This window comes from Ochotona curzoniae, unplaced genomic scaffold (genome assembly GCF_017591425.1).
Source record: "Ochotona curzoniae isolate NIBS_2020 unplaced genomic scaffold, NIBS_Ocur_1.0 contig_3190, whole genome shotgun sequence".
Classification (NCBI taxonomy): Eukaryota; Metazoa; Chordata; class Mammalia; order Lagomorpha; family Ochotonidae; genus Ochotona; species Ochotona curzoniae.
The window spans coordinates 17,818,146-17,841,303 of record NW_024465751.1 but is presented as its reverse complement, the minus strand read 5'-3'; the positions used below and the strand labels follow the sequence as shown (position 1 = coordinate 17,841,303).

At 34.3% G+C, this 23,158-nt stretch overlaps 1 protein-coding gene across 3 annotated transcripts in view; it reads right to left on the bottom strand.

The window, feature by feature from the left end:
* The window catches only part of CSMD3 (CUB and Sushi multiple domains 3), an 873,364-nt gene that overhangs the window by 289,049 nt on the left and 561,157 nt on the right, over positions 1–23,158 (bottom strand). For all 3 annotated transcript variants that reach the window (XM_040979396.1, XM_040979397.1, XM_040979398.1), the window contains 2 exons: positions 20,146–20,361; positions 18,953–19,141 (listed from right to left, as the gene is read on the bottom strand). In XM_040979396.1, the coding sequence (XP_040835330.1) occupies positions 18,953–19,141; positions 20,146–20,361 (405 nt within the window). The remainder of the gene's footprint in view (positions 1–18,952; positions 19,142–20,145; positions 20,362–23,158) is intronic.

Here is a 23,158-nt window from a genome sequence, read left to right as displayed (position 1 = left end):
AGAACCAGGTTGGGCACATAGTAATTACTAAATAAAAGGTATGCAACAGTTATTATAGCAATAATATATACATAGCCTCAATTAAAGTTATAGGAACATAACAAAAACTAAAGCTAGATATGATTATTTTTACAGGTTAGGACCTTCCTGACTTTCTAACTTACAGGAATAAATACTAGTATCCATTTAATTTTTAAAAATTTTTATTTTTCATTATACAGTTTCTTCATAAACTCATAAATTTAAAAAAGATTTAAAATAAAATACCTTCATATTTGTAACTTTTTTATTTGGGGAATTGGATGGTTATTGTATGAAACATTCTATGTAGGGTTTGGTATAATATAGCAGGGAGGTAAAACCTCAAGGTGAGCTTTTCTACAACAAAAAAGACATCATTATAATTTACATAGTCATAATTTTAGAATTCTAATTGTTATATGTATTGAATAAAATAATTCTATGTGTTTTAATGATCAGTGATCTGCAAAAATGTGAATAACAAAGAAAGGACTGCATTTCTTAAAATAAAACTGCATATCTTGAGCTAAAATTGGAAAGTAATAAAGCTTTCTTTGTTTTGCCCCAAGATGATGCAAATGTAGCATACCAACTCCCCCATAAAACCCATGAAGTTGAACTGTCAGAATCCATTGTGGATGAGATTAATTTAGGAGCTTTGAACCATGACAGTATAGCATTTGACAGAAGTTGAACAAATATGGGCTTTTGTTCCCAAGAATTAATCTAGTGATAAAGTCTGCACATAGTTCCTAAAATGTCTTTTTAAATGCCCATTGAAGTAGTCACGAAGTCACTGAACCTGCGCAATTTAATTGAGAGTTTGTTGATCTTTCCAGATAGTTAAGATTATACAGTAATTGGTACCTATAATTGTGCAGAAACCTACTTTATCCGAAAGCAAAAGGTGTAGAAATGTTTTTATAGTCACATTGGAAGAGATCTAATTGACGTCTATGCCATAAATTTTAACTAATAGTCCATTTATTTAAAAATCTAAAATAGTGTTTCACTTAAACTGGTTCTTGCTGAAAGCTAAGATTATAATATGTATTCTTAAACTATACAGACAAAATACTTCTGATTTACCATAGCAAGGGTATCAGAACATATCTCATTTCTAGGTGTAGTGTATCTATCACAACCAAAACATCACAAAACAAAGTGAAAATACTGTGATTTTACTATATAAATTCCATCTGCCGAGAAAATACTTATGTGAACTACTCATTTAATTTTTCATTTCTTTTAAAGATTTACTTATTTTTATTGAAAAGGTAGAGAGGACAGAGAGAAAGATTTGTTTCCTGGTTCACTCCCCAAGTGGCTGCAATAGCTTAAGCTGTGCAGATCTGAAGTCAGGAGTCAAGAGCTTCCTCCAGGTTTCCCATGTGGGTGCAGGATACTAAGGCTCTGGGCCATCTTCTGCTTCTTTCCCAGGCCACAAGCAGGGAGCTGGAGGGGAAGTGGAGCAGCTGGGACATGAATCAGTGCCCACACGGGATTGCGGGCTTGAAGCGGCAAGCGCAATCAATTGCACTACTGCATCGGGCTCTATTCATCTTATTTTTGCTAGAAAGCACTATAAACTTAGTCTCTGGAATTGAGAAAATGAAATCCTAGTGTCCTTTTAATTTTTTTAATTTTTATTTTTCATGGGACAGTTCAATAGACTCAGGAATTTTCCCTTCCACCTCCCCATTCTGGCTCCCCTCGCTGTTTTCTCCCATATTGTTGCAATAATATAGTCCTTCAGCAACAGTCTCAAGTCCATCATTCTATTTAATTTTAAAAGTAGAATGTCCATAAACTATGAAACCATGTTTTCTTACACAAGTTTCTTAATCTGATGCATGCTCAACTGTAAAATGCAGACAATTATGGTAATATGCGTATTTTCATGAGGATTAAACAAGTTATCCTGCATAGAGTTTGATATAGAGATGTAACCTAGTGAGTATCAAAAAATGTTTTCTGTTTTTGTATTAGCTTAAAGACATGTATAATACAGACATTTTAGTGACATTTTATTTTAAAGGTATGAAAATACATGTTTAATAACATTAACTGGGTTGAAAAATGCCCATGCTGGACATACTGTACTATCCCACTACAAAGCACTCCTACCCTTTTGGCCAACTGAGCCACAGCCAACTGTTGCATGCTCAATTTCAGACCAACACATTAATGGGTTATGGGCATTGCCCAGTTGCCAGAAAGTCTCTCATCAGCAATGCCGTGTCTAAGAAGACTATAAGGCCCACAGCTGGGCAGACAGATAGTTTGTGGCTTTTAATAATGTGGTTGGTAAGGCAACAACAGACAGTCATAGATACAATATTTAACAGGACAGAAAACAAAAGATCAGCATAATATCATTTTACTGTACTACTCGACCTTAAATACATTCATTACCAGAACAAAGCAGTCCTGCCCAATCCAAAAGGCAGGTATGCGCATGTTCTAAATTACAGGCAAATAGTTTTAAAGCATTGTGAAAAAACAGGCAAATGTACTTTAGGCTTTACAGGCAAATGTCCTAGGCTCAACTAAAAAAAAAAAAAAAGTATTGTGATAGCAATACACTTAGATGTTTATCCAACCTTGTCCCAGAAGCAACCCTAGGGTGCTGTGCCAAGCACTGGTTCACACTGAAGACAAGAATCTTGTGCCCACTTCAGCAGTGCATATACTAAAACTGGAATGGTACAGAGAAGATTAGCATGGAGGCAGGAATCTTGTAACTCTGCAAGCATAGTCACCAGGGCATTTGCGGTGTGGTGGAACAGTTTCCCCAAGCTAGGTTAGTGTTCTCTGAAAAATGAAAGAACTATCCCTGTGCAGAATATTCACTATAAAACAATGTAAATAATCTGTTGTGGGGTAAGGAATCACCAAACATTGTTTTACACAAATTTGATGCTTCAGGTTCTCGCACAAAAAGAAAATTCATTTTGAGTTTTTGTTTTCTTATTTAGATAAAACTTTAGCACCTGTGCTATAATGGAAACCAGATCATTTTACTTTTTCACATTAAAAATATCACTTCTCACCATAGGCATAATTAAATCCTAGGTCATTATTGAAACAATTAGGAATAGCATGAAGTAGTCTTTAAAACAGAAGTAAAACTTTCATAGTCTGTGGAACGTTATGTGTAAATATTGTCTATGAGAAAACAACTTGCAATAGCTAAATATTAAGCCACACAGCAATTTCAGATCTGTAATAATCCAACTGAATAAAGAGTCTCTTTGCTCTGTGGTTGAAAGGACACATTCTACATTAAGTCCCCAAGGTCATAAGCTAAAAATCACAGATCCTGATAACTATCAGGTAACCCTCACTTTGGTCTTTATGAGTCAAATCCTGGGATGTTGTCATTGTCCAGCTCATTCTGATGTACAAAAATACACATTGAAATTTCCTTTCTATTCCAAATTTTAAAAATAATGAATGATTTTGAATAGGTATTCTTCAACAGACGTGTGTGTGTGTGTGTGTGTGTGTGTGTGTGTGCGCGTGTGTGTACGAGTGTGCTTACCAATCTGTTTCTGCACCTTTACCTCAATGTAGGGGTAAATAAAACCTTTATTTTCTCTTTCCTTCAGCACAGATACATATTTGCAGCTGTGTGCCTCTTCATAAATGTGTATTTTTGTAGGAGAAACTCCTGGGAGAAAAGTGATAAACCTAGCATCTTTCGACATTGCCTGCCAACTCTGCCTTAGAGGTTTACACTTAGAGAAAGTGTCAAATCAACAAGTACTAGTTGAGGCCAGGTTTCAGAAGGCCAATGTCTGAGCAATAGCTGAACATGACACAAAAGGAGCCTCAATCAATAACTGAGAATGCCTATGGAGGTCTAAAAGAAGTGCTGAAGTGGGACATTACAAAACACAGCAGCTGCAAGAACCCTCATGCCTAAGGTATATGGGGAGACCATGCAGGAGATACTCACTAATCATAAGACCAAGGGGCTTAATATGTAGGTTCTGGGTAGCCTATTTAGAAGACACTTCTGCCTGAGTCCTACACAAATTAAGCATTGCTTTCTATTTCAAAGCAGAGTTTAACAGAAATAAATCTTGTAGCTTGGTTTTGGAAGGGAGATTTTGGCTTTGCAGTATAATTTTCCTTCGACAATCTAAGGAAGTACAACTTTATAGAAATTTCAAAGAAAATTTTGATGACTGCCAAATAAAAACTAAAGATCAAATATAGCGTGTTTTTTACTTACAATGGCCTCCCCCGCAAAAAAAAAAAAAGTTTCTCATATCTTTATCCCCATCTCAGTTCTCTGTTATCTGAGGACAGAGTACTAAATGATTTTTAAAAACAACATAGTAAGTAGTACATAAGACTTTAATCCAGAGACTGAATGTAAAAATTACAAAACCTTGAAGCTATTTAATTTCCACAAACATGATCATGATGTAGCTAAATACCATTAACTCAGGATAGTAGCTAATGCATGGAGTAGGAACAATCAAAAAGGTCTTCTATCAAAAATTAACAATGGCTGATGACAATAGTCTGAATTCAAATGAAAGCTAGTCCCCTAGACTAAAATTAATTTGTCTAAAGATACCTTATCTTTTCTAAAATTATAGGGTGCAATAAGTTAGACTATTCATAATTGTCTTTGGGGGCTGGTGTAATGACTCAACAGGTTAAACCTCCACTTGCATGCACTGGCATCCCTTTTGGGTGCTGATTTGTATCCCAGCTGCTCCACTTCCCATACAGCTCCCTGCTTGTGTCCTGGGACATCAGAGAAGGATGTTCTGGGATCTTGGGACTCTGCATCTACATGGGAACCAGAGGAGGTTCCAGGATCCTGTCTTTGGATCAGCTGGACTCCAGCCATTGAAGCCAAAGGATGAATCTTTCTCTGTCTCATTCTCTCTCTCTCCAGCTCTCTAGTTCTCTCTCTCTGCTTCTCTCTGTAAATCTGCTTTTCCAATTAAAAGAAATAAATGTTATAAAAAACTGGCTCCTGAAATAGAAGACTTACATATTGTAAAAGAATTACTAAAAAAAAAACTTTCATTTTTATAGAAATTAAATTATTTTTACTTAAGAAATAACAATTAGTAGCAGAAATACAATTAGAAGCAAAATATGATGGTTGGACCCAGTTAGGATGGAAACGGCTCATATTTTAAGGAAGGATAGTGTGACTTCACAAAAGAAATCCTTTTTTTTTTCTTTTTTGTTTCATAGTCCCTTATATACACAGGATCCTTCAAATGTCCTGTGTTTGATTGTAACACTCATTATTTATAGTATTCTTCTAAGATTTATTTATTTTTACTAAAAAGGCTGAGTTATAGAGAAAGGGAAGTAAAGAGAGAGAGCTTCCATCTACTTGTTCGCTATCCAATGGCCATAAAAGCCAGATCTGGAGTGGTCCAAAGGCAAGAGCTTGTGATTCCCTGACATGGGAGCAGTGAACCACAGATTTGGGCAATCATCTATTGCTTTCCCAGATGTATTAGTAAGGAACTGAATCAGAAGTTGAGCAGCCTGGAATTGAACTGATTCCAATATGGGATGCAATAAGGAAAACAGCAGAAACTGTCTCAAATTCATTTACTAATGAAGCTCAAACTTCGAAGCATTTTATATATACTTAAATTCCCTTAAGGCCCTGTACTTAATTTTAATATTGATTACTTGCAGTATTCTGTTTGAGAGCCCTTGAATTGTTTGGGCTTTAACTATCATAACGTTTATACCCAGCTTCAAAAGCAACTAGTCCAGTCTAGATCATCATGGAGTGTAGACATAAATGGTATGGATTGGCAACAAAGACCAAGAGCCATGAAGGAAGAGATATAGTCAAGCCAGAACATGGGCATTAAATTAATCTTAGTGAGAGGTTTTACAATATCTTAGAGTGTTGTGTAACTCCTTTCCTTAAAACCTCTATTTGAGAGGTCAGTGTGGTGGCTCAGAAAGTAAGCCACTATCTATGATGCAGGCATCTCCCATATTGAGTCATGGATCAACTTCCAGCTGCTCCACTTCTGATTATGTTTCTGGTAAGCAACCCAAGATGTCCCAAGCCCCTGGGACCCTATATACATGTAGGAGACCTGGGTAAAGCTCTGATTTTTGGTTTCAGCTTGGCCCAGTCCCAGCTGTTGAGAACACTTATGGAAGTAAGAGTACAGAAAGAAGATGTCTAACCACCCCTTGTCTTAACTCTGTTGTTCAAAGTAACAAAATAAATCTTGAAAAAATAACTGATTGAAAGGCAATATTTAAATTGTGCAAACTTACTTAAGCTTTGTTTATTTTTCTTTATATTTTCTCTGTAATTTGCCTTAACAATTTGTATGACTATGGGTCTATTATTCATTTAAATAAACACACTGTATCTCATATCTGAATTCATATGTCCATCCTTTACTCTGAATTTTAATATACCTATTACATATTGTTGTATTTCCATGGCAGCCATGTTTGAATAACAAACAGAAAAGAATGATTTTAGTTGTTTTATTCTGAATTGATGAGTATGCATCTAAGAGAGTTGAAATAAACAGAATTTAAGTTAAATGAAAAAATAAAGTTGAAAATGACAATTCATGCCCTCCATTAGCAACTGAATGCTTTTAAGGCATTATAATCACAGTTCATCTCTCTTGGAGCTACCCTGACCATATTCTTTTAGTTCCACTAAACTTATAGCTGAGTTGCATCTTCCACACAATGCATTGTTACTGATTAAAAGTTCCCAGTCTCTCAATGTACTGTTGACTTTTTTCAAAGCCCTAGGTACATCTGAACCTATCTTAGCTAAGTGAAGTACCAGATGAAAAACAGTAAAATCTTTTATTAGCAACCAACCCCTATACTAGTGGCATGCATGCTTTCTGCAATTACTTTCAGTAGCAGAGCAAAAACAGAAAAAAGAAATCTATATATACGAGACAAATAGACAAATGGACTTTATTAAAACATGGAATTAGAAACATTTTGGAACCTATTTGCCTAATTTGACAAAGGCCTATTTTTCCAGTTTCAAAAGGACTTAAGGTACATTCTACTGCAACTTCAATTAAACCCTACCATCTCCTGAGACATGGAATCAAAATCCAATTCAGTTACAAGCAGCAATAGCATTTAATTATCTCCTCCGGTCATCTGCACTGTCAGTTGATAGTATTTCCTGAGAGCCACAGATGTCACTATTGTAAGCAAGTTTGGGGATATGTTCAGAGTAACAGAGTTACAGCAACTTATTTAATGTTTTCATTTCTATTTTTTTTGAAGATTTATTTACTTTTATTGGAAAGGCAGATCAGATTTATGAAGAGAGGGAGAGACACAGAGAAAGATCTCTTGTCTACAGGTTCACTCCCCGGTGCTATAATGATCAGAGCTGAGCAGGTAAAAGCCAAGAGCCAGGAGCCAACAGCCTCCAGGTCTCCCATGTCGGTGCAGGATTGCAAAGCTTTTGGCCTCCCTCTACTACTTTACAGGTTTCAAAAAAAAAAAGAAAAGATGAATTGCATGGGAAGTGGATCAGCTGTGACATGAACCAGCACCCATATGGGATCCTGGTGCTTGCCATGTGAGAATTTACCCCAAGAGCCATTGTGCCTGGCACATGATTTCATTTTTTATGACTTGTGTTCAAATAAAGCCAACATTTGTTCTCAATCTAGTCTAAATCAAATAAAAGTACTGGTAATATAGATCAAGGAACCTCACTTCAACTTGTGTCTCAGTGTTTTTATGTATTCCTGACAAATACTGTGCTAAACATATAATAAATACACAGAAAATATCAGCATCCATTTTTATGTTAGGTAAAACATGTCTTATCCAGTATTAATATGAATTATAGAATAGTACCTTTATAACTAAATAAAATAATCTTAAATACAAAGTAGTGTATCTGATGACACTGCTTATGAATGTTGTCCTTAGATATTAATGTATTTATTTTTCTTTAAGACATAAATTTGAGCTAGTGCTTTATTCCCCACCCCAACACATGCATTTTTCCCATCTACATTTGTTAATAGGTTAATATGTATGGGTTAGTTTTAGCTCAGGGAAGGATTGATTTCTATATATTTGAGAATCTCATTGGTGCAACTGTTGGAAAGCATATGATTCTGAAGCATACATTTCCATAAATTCCTCCATTCTTTGCCTATCTTTTGTAACTCCAACTCCAAAAGGGTAGTGATGGGAGGAGGGAAAAAAAAACACTCTGTGATCTCTGTGTAATCCCCAAACCTAACTCATCTGACTTTGCACACATCAGGCAGATGTGAGACTAAGACAGGATTTATTGTCAGAGTACAAGGGCATGTATGAGAAATTAGGTATGTTGGGAGTCAGATATTTTGAGTCTTGGTAACATTTTAAAAAGATGGCTTAAGATATTTGAGACTAGTAAAACAGGGTCATTTTAGTGAATCGCTCTATGGATAGGCTAGGTCTATTCTGGCTAATTTGGTTCTTGCGGATCACATAGTGAATTTACAACGTAATGAGACAGAGGTAATGGTAGACACACAGGAGCTCTAAAGGAAATAATGTGATATGAAGCCTCCACCATCAAGGGGATCACATCTATCAGGTACAACAGCATAACAGAGTGAGGTTAGAAAAAAAGAATCTCCTAAGTTAGCTATTTAAAAAGATTTCCATAAATTTGCTTATAAATTTCAGTTGAATGAGAAAAGTTTCAACCCATAGTCCTCAATGAAATTCCCTAACAGAAAATATCTATTTAGTTCCACTCATTTTTATTGGGTACAATTTCTTCATTTCCATTCTATTTGTGGAAACACACACACACACACACACACACACACACATACACACACACTTGAGCCAGTGATTTTCCCTGTGGAGATCTCAGTTTCACTACATATTAAGGAACTATCCATTTTACATACAGGATTCACTCTTCAATTTTTATTCTTTCCTTTTTTCTCTATTATTTGTAATCTATTCTTTGTAGACTATCCACATACCTTCCCTGGTGTTTGACTTACTAATCTTGAGGGTGTGAAAGATCAGGCTGAGCTGTCAATTACAGTCCTTTGCTTTGGTATTGCACTCTACCTGGATTGACTCTATTTTAGCCTTTTTCATACAAATGAAATCTAGTGGAAAATGTTAAAGAGCTTTGTCTATATTATACATTCAGTTCTTTGTGAACCCAAAATGTACTGAAAGTCTTCTATATGCTAAATATGATTGTGAATAAAAAGCTCACTCAACTTAACATGATGAGATCTCGATCTGGGAAATAAAGAAAAACGTATAAAACCCGCAGGAAGGGCATTTAATGTATTCTTAAGAGGCCAGTATGGGTTTGTCAGAATTGGCAAATAACAGGAGTTTGACAAAGGAAAATGAAGGGTTAGACCAAATTATGAGGTTAGGGAGGGGGTGTAAGAAATAGATTAAGAATTTATATTGAGGGCAATGGGGAATAATAGAATAGGAAAGACAGTGTCATCGTCAAACCTGTAAAATCTGTATGCTGGAAAATTCATTCTGATCCCCTTATTTGATTTGAAAAAGGAGGCAAAAAAAAATGAAGACTGAAGATAACATAATCTTGAATTATAGCAGAGGTGTAGGAGTAGAAGACCAAGAGTATAAAATGAAAAGGCTGCTATAGCAACTAAACAATATATTTTATAACTGCAGGTTTTAGTACATATTTTGAAATATGAATTATTTTTTGTGCCAATAGAAGCAAGAGTTCATGTAATTTGCATGCACTAAAACTTAGTATAACTTCTTTTTAACTTTTGAATTGCAGGAATTCCTTGGCATCTGGTTCAGTGGATGACTTTAAGCAAAACCCTTTTCTTCACATCTGTGCCTTAGTGAAATCCCCTCCTATTCAGGGTGGATGCTACCTGTGACTTGTCCTGGTATCACGCCCTGAGATCACACTGCATTCTGCAAATTCACCTTTCTAACAAACTCCTAAAACAGATTCTGCTTACTGCTTAATAAAACTATCAGCTGTTTAGGTAAAGCTCACATAAGAAAGAAACATGGATACAGCTACATAAAGAACCAAGTTCTCAAGAAACTGATTTTTTCTATTCTACCGCTGTAAGTCTGAAAGAAGACACTCTACTTCAACTAAGAATGTAGCCCCCTTCAATCTCTTGATTACAGACTGAGATCCTAAAAAAAGAAGGGACAACTAGGACATGCAGAGTTCCCCAACTCATAAAATCCTAAGAAAGGAAGTGTGTTGCTTGATGTCACTCAGTTTGCATTAATGTGTTACTCAGAAGAAAAGAAAACTATTATAACCAGTAACAATCCTGAAGAGACTAGATGGGAAGCAGAAAACAAAAGGTTCAGCAGGAAAGATGGAGATAACATGATGTATGTAACTGCTAAAGCATAAATATTAGTGTCAGAAAGAGCTGATTTCTGGCTCCACTTCATTTTGCCACTAATTCAGTTACTTTGTAATATGACTTAATCATATCCTCTCAATCGGTTTCTTTATGACCATCAAAACAGCATTGTACAAGCTTATAAAATGGATCAGTGGACAGACCAGACACCCCACAAATATACTCATGGATCAACAACCAGCTAGTCTCTGAGAAATGAGCTAAAATCATTTTTCAGATATTTAAAACTAGACCTTCACCTTTCTTACTACACAAATGTCAACTTATTTTGGATCATAGATCTAAGCTGAAAACCCAAAATCTTCAAACTACTAAAGGAAAAACTAAGGAGAGTATTTTTAGACATTGTCTTAGGCAAAGACTTCTTGAATAAGGACCCCTAATAATAGGCAATACAGGAGAAAATAAACAAATTGTATTACATCAAGCTAAGAAGCTACTCTATAGCAAAGGAAACAATTAACCAAGTGAAGAGATGACACAGAGAATTAGAGAAAATATTGGCAAACTATCCAGACCATACAAGAAGCTCAAAAACTAAAAACAAAGCAGAGCAAAGCAAAGCAAAAACAAAACCAATGATCCAGTCTAGAAATGGGCAAACGGGTCTGTGCTAATGGCATAGCAAGTTAAGCTGCCACTTACGTTGCAGGCATCCCATATGGGTACTGGTTTGAGTCCCAAGTGCTGCACTTTTCATCTGGTTCTCTGTTAATGTGCTTAGGAAAATAGTTATTTCATGGGAGACTACAAGGGAATTCATGGAATCCAGCTTTGGCTTGGCCCAGCTATAGCTATCATGGCCATTTATACAATGAACCAGGGACAATATGTTCCTCTTCGTTTCTGTGTTTCCCTGTCCCTGTGTCTCTACTTCTCTAATAAACCCACATAAAGAACAGAAAGTTGGGGTCAAGACTACAGCTGATGGACTATTTTATTACAAAATAAAATATTGTATTACAAAATACAGAGAGAAGGAAAGATGAAAAAGACATGGGGGGAGGGGAAGGCACCCTATGCCTGCAAATTTTAAAACAGAAAATAAGAACAAAAACAACTAAATAGAATTAAAAAACACACACAAGAATAGATTTTATAAAGGAAGAAATATAATGGTCAAAAGAAAACACGGCTAAGGATTGCTAACAGGGAAATGCAAACAAACACCACAATGAGGTATCATCATCTCATTTCAATTAGAAGTACTTATTCAGAAACAAAACAAAACGCTGGTGACGTTCTGAATAAAAGGGTACCTTCATACTCTTGTGGTGGGAAAGCAAAGTGGTTCAATCATTATGGTAATAAGTAGTGAGATTTCTGAGAAAAGTTGAAATAAATCTACCTTATACCCAACTTCTCTACTCATTGAAATATATGGAAATAAACATGGAAATGGAATGAGCATCTACAAGAGATACATATATACATCAATCTTTATAATAGCTCAATTAATAGCAAAGATATTGAATCAGCCAAGATACCCATCAACTAATCTGGTTAAAGAAACCATTAAGGTATTACTGAGCTATGAAAAGTAAAAAGGAATGGAATCCTAACATTTCAAACCAAATGAATGGAAACCGAAATCAATATGCTAAGACAGATAAGACAGACACAGAAGAACATATTTACTCTTATCTGTGGAAGAACAAATAAAAATGCATGAATGCCAGGTTTTTGGTATACATTAAAAATATTGTTTCACTGTATCATACAGTGCACTTGATTTATTTTCCCATGTTGGGATCATTATCATGATTTCCTCATTTGTGATTTAAAACAAAATCTTACTTTTAAGAAAAACATGAGTATTTATAATGTCTTATAAAAATTGAAAGTAGCAAAATGTTAAACAGATTTTCAAACTGAAACCTATAAAATAGACAGAAACTTATGAAAAACTATTTGTGGCCAAATATATATATATATATAGTATAAATGGTTTAGCACAGTATCTAGTATAAACTATTATTATAATAAAATTTTCACCTCTGGGTGGAAAAATAATAATTTTGATGAGAATGTAAGTGGTGATAATTTTCAGCATATTTCAGGTGGTATGTCTCAGTGACTACTACAATATGGATACAATTAGAAGAACAAATTACACAATTTCTTTCGAGGATGACTGTGTAAGAATGTTGCTATAACTGAAACAAACAAAAAAAAGTGCAAAGGAAGGTTTGGCTGCGGAGATAGGAGATAATGAGTTTTGTTTTGGCAGCAGGAAGTCAGCATGTCCGTGGGAGGACATCCATATGGCGACCTCCAGTATACAGTTGGAAAAACAGACTTGGTCCTCAAAAGAGATATGGATATACGGACAGATATAGAGATGTTAAGAATTATGTCAAACCACTCTATTCATATCACCTAAACACACATACACAATCCTAATACTCTTTTAGTAAAAACATGGAAATTATATTCATTTATTAACAAATTATTAGCTACTTTAATATAGATTTCAAGATTTTAAAAAATGGTGAATGGCAAATGGACCCTCTCTTTTGCTTAAAAACATGAAGGAGCCTTAAATTTACAAAAACATGGAAGATATTAAAGTTAAATAAAAATAGTGAGTCTGTCACAGGGGTTAGCAAACTAGCCCTAAGGCAGTGTCTAGTCTGTTTCCTACCTTTGCAGATAAACTTTGATTGGAACACAGCTAATTATTTATGTATTCGCTGTTGCAGTATAATAACAGAACCCAGCAGTTGTTAAATGGCCTACGAAAGCTCAGTCTTTACTATACATCATATCATTGAGCAAAACAACACTAAATTTTGTTTAATCATATATAAAATGTATCTTCCAATTATAAAATGTCTGTAACATGAACTTCATAGATCAGAAACATTTGCAATAATGTGTGAATGTCTAATGTATGTAATTTCAGCATAGAGTTAGACTGAAAGGAAATGAAAAAAAAATGTTTAAAGATGAATTGTCTCTTTAAATGCATTGTATTCTTTGATTTCTTGTGTAATTTATTCATATACTTGTCATTTGAAAAGTTTTAGATTTACATAGAGTTATATTGATAAGAGTTCCTATAGGCACCAAATACCCACTTTTCCTTACTGTCAACATTCACTTTTAAACTAGAAGATAAAATACAATCATTACAGATCATCTAAAACAGAGCAGAGAAAGCAATATGTAGATATATAATGCAGGTATCATTTTTTCTCATTTGTCTTTCAATTAGGGGAAGACGACTTGCCCAAAGTCAGATAAAAAAAAAAAATCAATGAGACAAGAAACTTAACAGAAGTAGAAATGCTTAATGGCTGATTACAAGCATGAATGGATTAATGATTTTAAAATGGTTTCAAAATATGTGGGCTTCTTAAAATGCATGGGTTCTTGCATAAGGCATATAGTTTTTTAATATTTAACTTGCTAATCCATTTCCTAGAACATGTTCTTTCATTAGCGCCTTGTGTATCTGAAACAAGGCCTGGCTTGGAGCATATGAATGCTGAGTGAAGAAATTCAAGCGGCTTGTACTCTGAAGCAAAGGGGCTGGCTTTGTGGCATAGCGAGCAGGTTACCTGTTGCTCCCATGCATGCACTGTGTCCTACGCTTGGTCTCTCCACTTCCAACCTGCAACTTTTGGCGGCCTGGCCAAGGCAGCAGGAAATGGCTCAAGCGCTGAGGTCCTTACAATCCACATCTAAGATTTACAAAAAACAGCTTCCTGGGTCTAGCCTATCCTAAACCCTGTCAATGCTACCAACTGCAAAGTGGGCCAGTGGATAGAAGAGCTTGCTTTGTCAGGAACTCTATTTTTTTCAAATAAACAAATGGATCTTTAAAAAAGATGATAGTAACAGAAATGCCTGAAACATTTGATTTTTTTATCTTAAATGCTAATTGTATAGATCAAAATAGGATAGTGTTTCTTATTTTAAAAGTTATTTGTAAAAAGAGTTACTTGCACTTTTTGTTTTTGCTCATTGCTTTTGGATATTTGGTTGCTTCAAAAAAGGTGAATACAAAAAAGGTGAATACACATTTAATCCTTAAAAATCATTCTTTCTGATAAAATTGCTTAAATATAAAATATTTTCACTGCAATACAATTTTTCTTATTAGTTTTATCTTTCCAAGATATGAAACATAGTTCCTGATATAGATAAGTATTTTCAAACCATAAAACACCTGGGGCTACCATGGAGCATAGCACATTAAGCTAACCCTTGTGATTCTGTATAGCACCAATTCATGTCCTAGCTGCTCTGTTTCCAATCCAGCTCCATGTTAATAGGTCTGAGAAGGAAAGAACGATGATCTGAGTACTTGGGCACCTCTTAACCATGTGGAGTCCAGATGGAGTTTCAGAAGGTTGGCTTTGTCCTGGACTAGTCCCAGCCATTGAGGAGATTTGGAGAGAAAACCAGTTAAGGAAATACCTTATTCTCTCTTTTCTATTTTGCCCCCTCTCTCTACCCTAAAAATATATATAATAATATGAAATAATAAATAAATAGACTAAATGCAATCTAAACACCAACGTTACTAAGTAACTTTCTTCCATTCCTCTCATCAGTCTTGCTGGTTAATAACACTACTTTTTGCAACTGTCAGACATCATGACCCTCAGTGATGTGCTGGCTCAAAGTATGGTAGGCAGTAGCAAAAGGGAGAAGTATTTGTCAAGCAAATGATGTATGTTGGGCAGTACATGAGGTGATTTACATGTTTTGTTCTGCAATATGAATGGCATCCTTATTTTTTGTTTTAGACAACTTAACAGGAAACGGATTAGAGCAATTTGTAAAAGTTTGCATGGCTTAACAAAGGCAGTGTTGGTCCTTTTCTGGTATGTGGGTTAAGCTGCCTCTTGCTATCTGCCATCCCTTATAAGGTCTAGTTCAATTCCTGGATGCTTTCTGTTCAATCCAGCCCTTGCTAACATACCAGGAAAAGCACCAGAAATTTATCCAAATAGTTAGGTGCTGATGGCTACCATGGTAGCTGGAGAAGGGTGGAGTTTGCCTCCAACCAAACCCGGAACCAATGGTGAAATTATGGTGGGCCCCTCAGGCAGTGAGACCACCGTTGTACCAATGAGGGGTACAGACCCATATCTCTCCACCAATGAGGGCAAAGCATAACATACCCAGGGAAAGCAGTAGAAGACAGCCCAAGTAGCTGGACCACTGTATCCACTTGTGAGATGTTTCCTCCAATAAAAGGACACACAGAAGGGAATCTCTAAAATCTTTTATAAACTATAGTGAAAGTTAGACTTGTTTTCAACTCTATCAAAGTTTTGAATAACAGACGCTGATAAATTTGATGTGGACCGAGCAAAGAACTGACAACACAATATCTCAGTCATGACTGCCTCAAGGTTTGTGTACAACCTCAAGTTTGTCACGGACATATTTTCACTGATAAAATTTTTATACTTAATGTATTTTCAAACTATTGAAACATTTTTGAAAAGAGATACTATGTAATAGAATGCTTAAGTACAAGACCATATTATGATACTATTATATTTTGTTAAAATATTATCTTAACCCATAAAAGCAGAGGGTATGGTAAACATTGCTTAAAAGAAAATGAAACATATTCATTCAATAACCAGAACTGAGATAAAGGTCACCAAATTCTTCCTAAAGAAGTTCAGAAATGCCAGCCGATCTAAAACTGAAATGCAATCACTGGATCAAAAATTAGTTGTACCTGCTGTCTCATCATTCCAAGAGAATCAGATGTCTTACATAATCTACTTATACACAGCACATTGTACCAAACACTCAAATTAGTTCACATTTGGCATATGATTTTAAAAGTTATTTGTGAACTATTTTGGGAACATACCTATGGTTTGCAATCTTGTCATGAAACACCATTTAGACCAAAGAATTGACACTAAAGCAAACTTTTGGCATACAACTTATTGATATTTTGCCATTATCTACAACTCACTGCTTCTGAGACTGGCAATGAAAAATATAAAACAATGGCTACTAAGCAACAATGGAACATACAGTTGGTGATAGATATTCCCTGTGAAAAAATTCAAAAGGAAAATAAAACTGCCTCAATAAATTAGCATTGCCAAAACTTGGAATCTGGTCACATGAATAATTGCAAATTATGTGCATTTTATCTGAATGAAGACCATGATATTTCAAAAGCTAACACAATATGGAAATATACAAATATGCATTTGGGAAATTGAAATAAGAAACAAACATATTTGTTTCCAAATATAGACAAATTGGTAGATAAATGTTCAAAGAAAGTCCAAGAAGTAAATTTTCAACAAAAATTATTCTATGGGAAAATAAAAAGAGCAGCTTTGCCAAACCTAACTTTGAGGTTTATCTACAGTGGAATTTGTTAAAGTAAATAGTCTTAATTTCAATTTTTGGCAGCCTGAACAGCAAACACACCTAAGATAAACATGGTAGAAAGATTCTCATGGTAATGACTTTGTTTTCTAAAATCTTCTGTAGGTTTTTTTTTTTTTTTTCCGTCCTTACCATTAAAGGTTTAAGCACAAATAAACCCACTCTCAGAGACTAAATCAACAAAAAATACCCAGAAGTTACTTTTTTTTGTAATGTCAGATTTTCATACGTATACTTACCAAAAACTAATACAAACAGACTAAACCTTCCAAATGCACAGAGAAACAAGATTACTTCAAATTATGTACAGCCTGGTGTACATTTGGCCTTTGAAATCTTTAACCCTTATGATGGGGCCTTTCTAGAGCTCCCTAGATGCTCCTGGGAAATAGTGGGCAATGTAATGAGACAAATGGCTATGCAAATTGTAGTACTACAAGTTTACAAATATTTATGTTAGGCAAGTTATTTAACATCTTTAAGGCTCAGTTCTTCTAATAGGAACTGCAGAGAATGATGTCATGATTACATAGTAAGGACTAGATAACTGTATTCAGAGGAGTTTAACTAAACTTCATAATGTTACAGCTTAACAAAGCGGAATTTCTCCCTACTATAATTGGTTTTATAAACTAAACCATGATTCGGAGATACACCAAATTACATCCAATATCATAAGAGTTAAAATTATATGTAAATTCTAAATGGTTCCTTGATTCCGGGGATTGTTTCAGTTGTCTGATGTACCTGGATATTTTCTTTAATCTCCTTACTAGGCACTACACTTGCAATTATTTTACAAAAGAGAAAACAAAGTTTAGAAAAGGTTAGGGGTTTCATATAAAGCAGCCAGGCAATCTGGACTCATTTGGATTCTTGTGAAGATTCTCATCAGCTGTCTTTCAGAAATATACTAAACAGAAATAGAAATGAGGATAATTCGGGAAAGGATGGAACAGCAGAGAAAACAAAAACAAAAACAAAGAACAAAGAACACAGAAGGTATGTGCCCTACATAGCTTCTTGAAAACATGTTCTGAGAGCATGATGCTTATCACATCCCAACCTCAGTGCTCAGCGGATTCTGGTGTGAGTTCTATAAAAATCTGTATTTGAAAAAGAAATTTCATCTGTTACATACTGATTCATCTTTTATGTAACCCTATGAGTTTATGAAAATTATTTCATGATTACAAAAGTTTTCGGACGCTCATTACCTCCTAAGGTTGTAAAGTTTTGAACTTGATTTGGGGCTCTGCTAAAATGCTCACCCTACAACTGGACAAAATATTCAGTTTCTGTGTTTATCTGTGGGGCATTTTTAGCCACATCACAGGAATAATACTGACCAATTTACTCGATTACGTAGAGCATGCAGATTTGCACAGTCTGTGAGCAATACTGAAATTTACAGTTCAGTTACAATTAAATGTTAGTGAAAATTTATTAAATGAATATGAAAGAATCATGGCTTTTTGTTCTATTACAAAAAATAAGTACTGATTAACCAAAGAATTACTGACTGCCAGAAGAATTTCTTGGCTCATATGATCTCACATAAATATTAAATTACTTAAGTAATAAAAAAAGTCCTAGTATCTTTTTTCTTTTATTAGCCAAGTCCTCATTTCCAAAAGTTAAAGTGGTAGCACCCTAGTCTGTTAACTAGTGCGATTTTTATTACACAACACGAAATGAATCACTTTAATTTATCTATAATTGAGATAATGAATGTCCTGATACCATTTAAATATCTGTTCTTCATTTCACACATTTGCTCTTGCAATAATCTTTTATGTTTGCTAATTCTATTAGAAAACACTATTGACAAAATACTAGAATTTCACCTTTTCTGAGACCTTAAAATGCAATTCTGTGTTGATATATCCATTTCATTCCTTATTGCTATCAACTGGAAATAAATTTAGAATCCTGGCTGCTTGACTGGAGTCGTAGAGAAGTTTACTAAGTTATACCAGATTGCCATGTTTAAAAAAATGAAAAAAAAATACTATGAGATAAATGAAGAAATTGAACAGATTAAAAGAAAAGGTGAGGTATAAAACCATGCAACTCCATGGACAGTGACTACACATACAAGCAAATGAAAGCAGCTGACCACGTACCCACACACCTTGGCAGAGGTGCACTCCACACTCGCCGGCCACCACCAAGACAGATGATCTCCGACGTGCCTTCTAGTCGATAACCCAATGAGCAGGAGAACGTCAAGGAGTCACCAACCCCAAAGCTGAATCCAACTCGGCTGCCATATTGAGGAATTCCAGGATCTTCACAGGGTTCAAGGTTATATTCTAGAAATTAGGAGTTAGGGAAGACAGAGAAAATTCTATTGGTTACTCCTAAGTGTTAATTTATAGTTTGCAATTTGAATATATAATGTCTATTCATATTTTTAAATCATAGCTGTAGTAACATACTGTTATTACACATAATTGGCATCTTTGGTGAAAGGTCTAAAAACTGTATGGGCACATTCATTAATAAATTTAATATTGATAAGAAAATGTTACCTCTGAGATTCTAAACGACAAATTGATAATGTAGCAACTTTTCACCTATCCTTTCCTCCATATTACAAATATTTCCAACTCGCAGATTTTGACTTGCTATGTCACAAAATGTACATTTTCAAACAAGAAATATTTGAAATAAAACAATTTTCATTATGAAGTGTATTTTCTTAACTTTAATTTCAATGGCAAGAGTACTTTGCACATGGGACAAAAAATTAAACTAATTTGTGCATGCATTATGAAAAAAAATTCAAAGATATATCTAAGTGCCTTCACAGAAGATATTATATTGCAGATTTATTCAAGAATGTTTTCCTCAGGCAGTGAATAAATTTCACTAGAAAGAACAACAAAAAAGTCTCCAGGGTGTGAGAGTAGACTTGATTAAAGAATATTAAAATTTATATAGTATTTAAGAAGTAGACTAATTAAAAATAGTCTCAGCACTTACTGCATAATTGCAATAAAGAGGACGATTTTTTTCATGCTGATTAGGCAATACTCATTGTTTAAAAATTTATTTGGATACATTTTCTCATTCTAGGTTAGAATTGATGTTCATTTAGTTATAAGTATCTCCATTCAATTGCTGTAATATTAGTTTAGATCAAGGTCAGCATTGTGGATAAATGGATAAATAGAATTGTAATGTTTTTTTACTTCATGGATTTTTTTTGACAATATGCATTTTCCATGAACTTTCTGTAGACCCTTCACATTTGAAAACTTCCATTTGTTCAAAGCCAACAAAGAAACAGTCTTTTTGATGTTTAATTTCTTACCAGAGAATGTAATGTTAAATCCTTCATATGATATTGAAAAATCTGAGATGAAGCGCAATTGGGCCCTGAAATTTCCATAGAGACCAGCGTTGATGGTGGAAGGCAGTTCAGAACCAGTCAGACGTGCTAGCGGTTGATTAAAACTACCATTTTCTGTGATCAGCAAGTAGTCATGATGGTCTTCCAAATGGAATGTGTGGAAGTTGAACTGCACACCTATTAGCAAACATAGGAAAATAAGATTTATTAGGTACATAAACAATGCACAAGAAGTTATTCAACTGATTAAAACCAGAATTATTTTGCATCATTTTTCTAAAAACAGAAAGTGCTGCTATAAAGTATCCAAATATTATCTTTCTCTTTTAGTTAATTTTCTTCCGTTCCTTTATGGGAAGCATACTGAGTCAGGTCTGGGAAACTGTTCAAAAGTAAAATTCAAAAATGAACACCTACAAAAGCATCAACTGAGTATTCAGTGTCAAGGGAATACATTTATTTATATATATATATATAATGTGTATATATATAATATATATAAAATATATATAAAATATATGTATTTTATAACACTAGTGCAGTTTTCTAGTAAATAATTTACGTGCTTTTTTTGTAAAATGTATTCCTCCAATTTCCTAAAACAAATGAAAAATGAAGAATAGTGCTTAATAACACAGATTCTAACTTAAAAATGGTTAAGTCAGTTTCATAAGTTTTATAACTGAAACACCCCCAAGTACAGAAAGAAGTCCATTACACACACATGAGAGACTCAAGCTGAGTTCTGGGTTCTTGGATGCAACCTGATTCAACCCTTAACTGTTTCAAGCATCTGGGATGCGTACCACCAGACGTGATCCTGTCTCTGTGCTCTTCAGTATTTTTTTTAATCCACAATGTGAAAGAATAAGAGCCATTTTAAAGGAAACCCAGAAATGGTGTTGATTTTTCTAATATTTTCAGTATAAAATTGATGCTAACACAATATAGATGTAAGGAGAGTACAGAGTGATATGGCAAGAAGACAATGCTTTGCGTTTTGATTAGGTGCTATCAAAATTTATAAGAAATATAAAATCAGAATAGTCAGATATATTAGTTTTATTTCTGTGATAGAGTAAAGCTAACATCGTAATGCAGTTAAGGAGGTCACAAGTATGTATGCAATTCATACTTTTTTATTAAAATATGATCTAATATATGTGCAATTATAGGAAAATTTAAAATTATATATCAAGTAGTAATTTTAACAAAAAATTTTTTTGTTTTTTACTAAATCAGGTATGATTTAGTTTTCTGAGCCTCATTTTTTCTATCCATAAAATGCAGTTCTAAAATGATTGTTTTAAAGCTTAGAAGACATAACATATGGGAATGACTTGGCACAACACCTGTTACAAAGAAGGTGTTAAGAAGTATTATTTATTATAGTTACTCAATCTGACAAAAATAGAAGTAGTATTTTTCATGCTAGTTAGCTCTGCCCAGCAATTTGGAAAGTAAATTGTCATTTATCAAATAATTTAACAAATGACAAAATAGTTTGACTACCGGAAAACAATTTAATAGCTTCAAAATTCTACTAAGGGTCAGATAACAAAAATAAGGAAAAAGGATTCACAACTCACTATGCTCTAGATTCTAAAAAGTTAAGAAAAACTTCAATTAATATGTGTACTATCTGAGGAAAAGATACATAAACCATCATCTCAAACACTCTGAGTGATTTTAAACTTTTTAATACAAGTCAACGTAGGAGCATATCATAGAGGCATCTAAGAATAAAAGAGCTGTAAGACCGTGACCTTCAACACTGAAGTCTGAGCAGGTACAGCCCTGGAGTAGATATTTCAGAGAGAAAAAGAAAAAGGCATTTCACACAATTCTTGAAGGACGCTGACAAAAAAAAAAAAAAATGGGAGGTTTAAGCATCATTATGCTTACTCTCAACAACAGTGTGTTACTCTGTTAAGAAAATACGTGCTATATATTTCTGTATATAAAACCTGAACTTATAGTAAGAATGTTATCAATATCCTGATTTTGGTTGTAGTCATGCAATCACACATGAACTTGAGAATGTCATTTAATTCTTGTTTTTAAGCTTTTTAATTAACTGGATTATGTTTATCCTAGATAAATTTCAATGAGGTATTAATTTCCAATAAATGGTTCAATTTCAAAAAAAAAGTTAAAAAGAATGGTGATTACACTGAAAACATTTATATTTTCTTGAAGAATTGAAGGTACCAATAGTGTTTTGCTTGAGAAGAAACTGTTTGCAATTAAGGCACAATGGTAGAAGGCATGAAAATCATGGAATTGCCAGAACAGTGAGGTATTGTGTTTGAGGTCAACCTATAGGACGCAGTGGAACCTGGATTTTGTTGTTGTTGTTATTGTCAATTAATTCCAGAGGGCAGAACAGATTAAACATTGTAGACTGATTTTGAAGTGACTGGACATTCCTCAAAACTGAACAATTTCCTCAAGAATTGAGTTCCTATCAGTAAATCTAGCAATACTGTGGAAGTTCATCACATTTCTGGAACACCAGAGAAAGACATTAATGTGTGGTGTGAACAGTTGGACTGCATCACTTGAGTGATTTCTCCCAACTTCAACAGGTCATCCTCCATGAAACTCTGAGTACATTTCAGAACAGCTGTACCACAAATAAACTATGCTAGCTTTTAAATGCATCTAAATCTGCATTTCTTGTCATGCAAATACAAGCTTAATTAAAACCTAAAACCCTTGGAGATTCCAAATCTTAACCATTAATCAAACCCGTGTTTACATAGCTACCAGTAAGTAGCCCTGCATTGTCTTGTAATGTATCAGGGAGTTGGATTTAAACCCTATTAATTCATTGCACACTATATTAATATGATGCTTTGGTTAAGTTTTAGCAGAGTCTCATGTTCCAGAGAACAAAAGAAACAGTTTCTGAGTCTGCCTCATTCCTGATAATCAGTAACAAAATACTTATTTAAACTTTTTATTTCTCAAT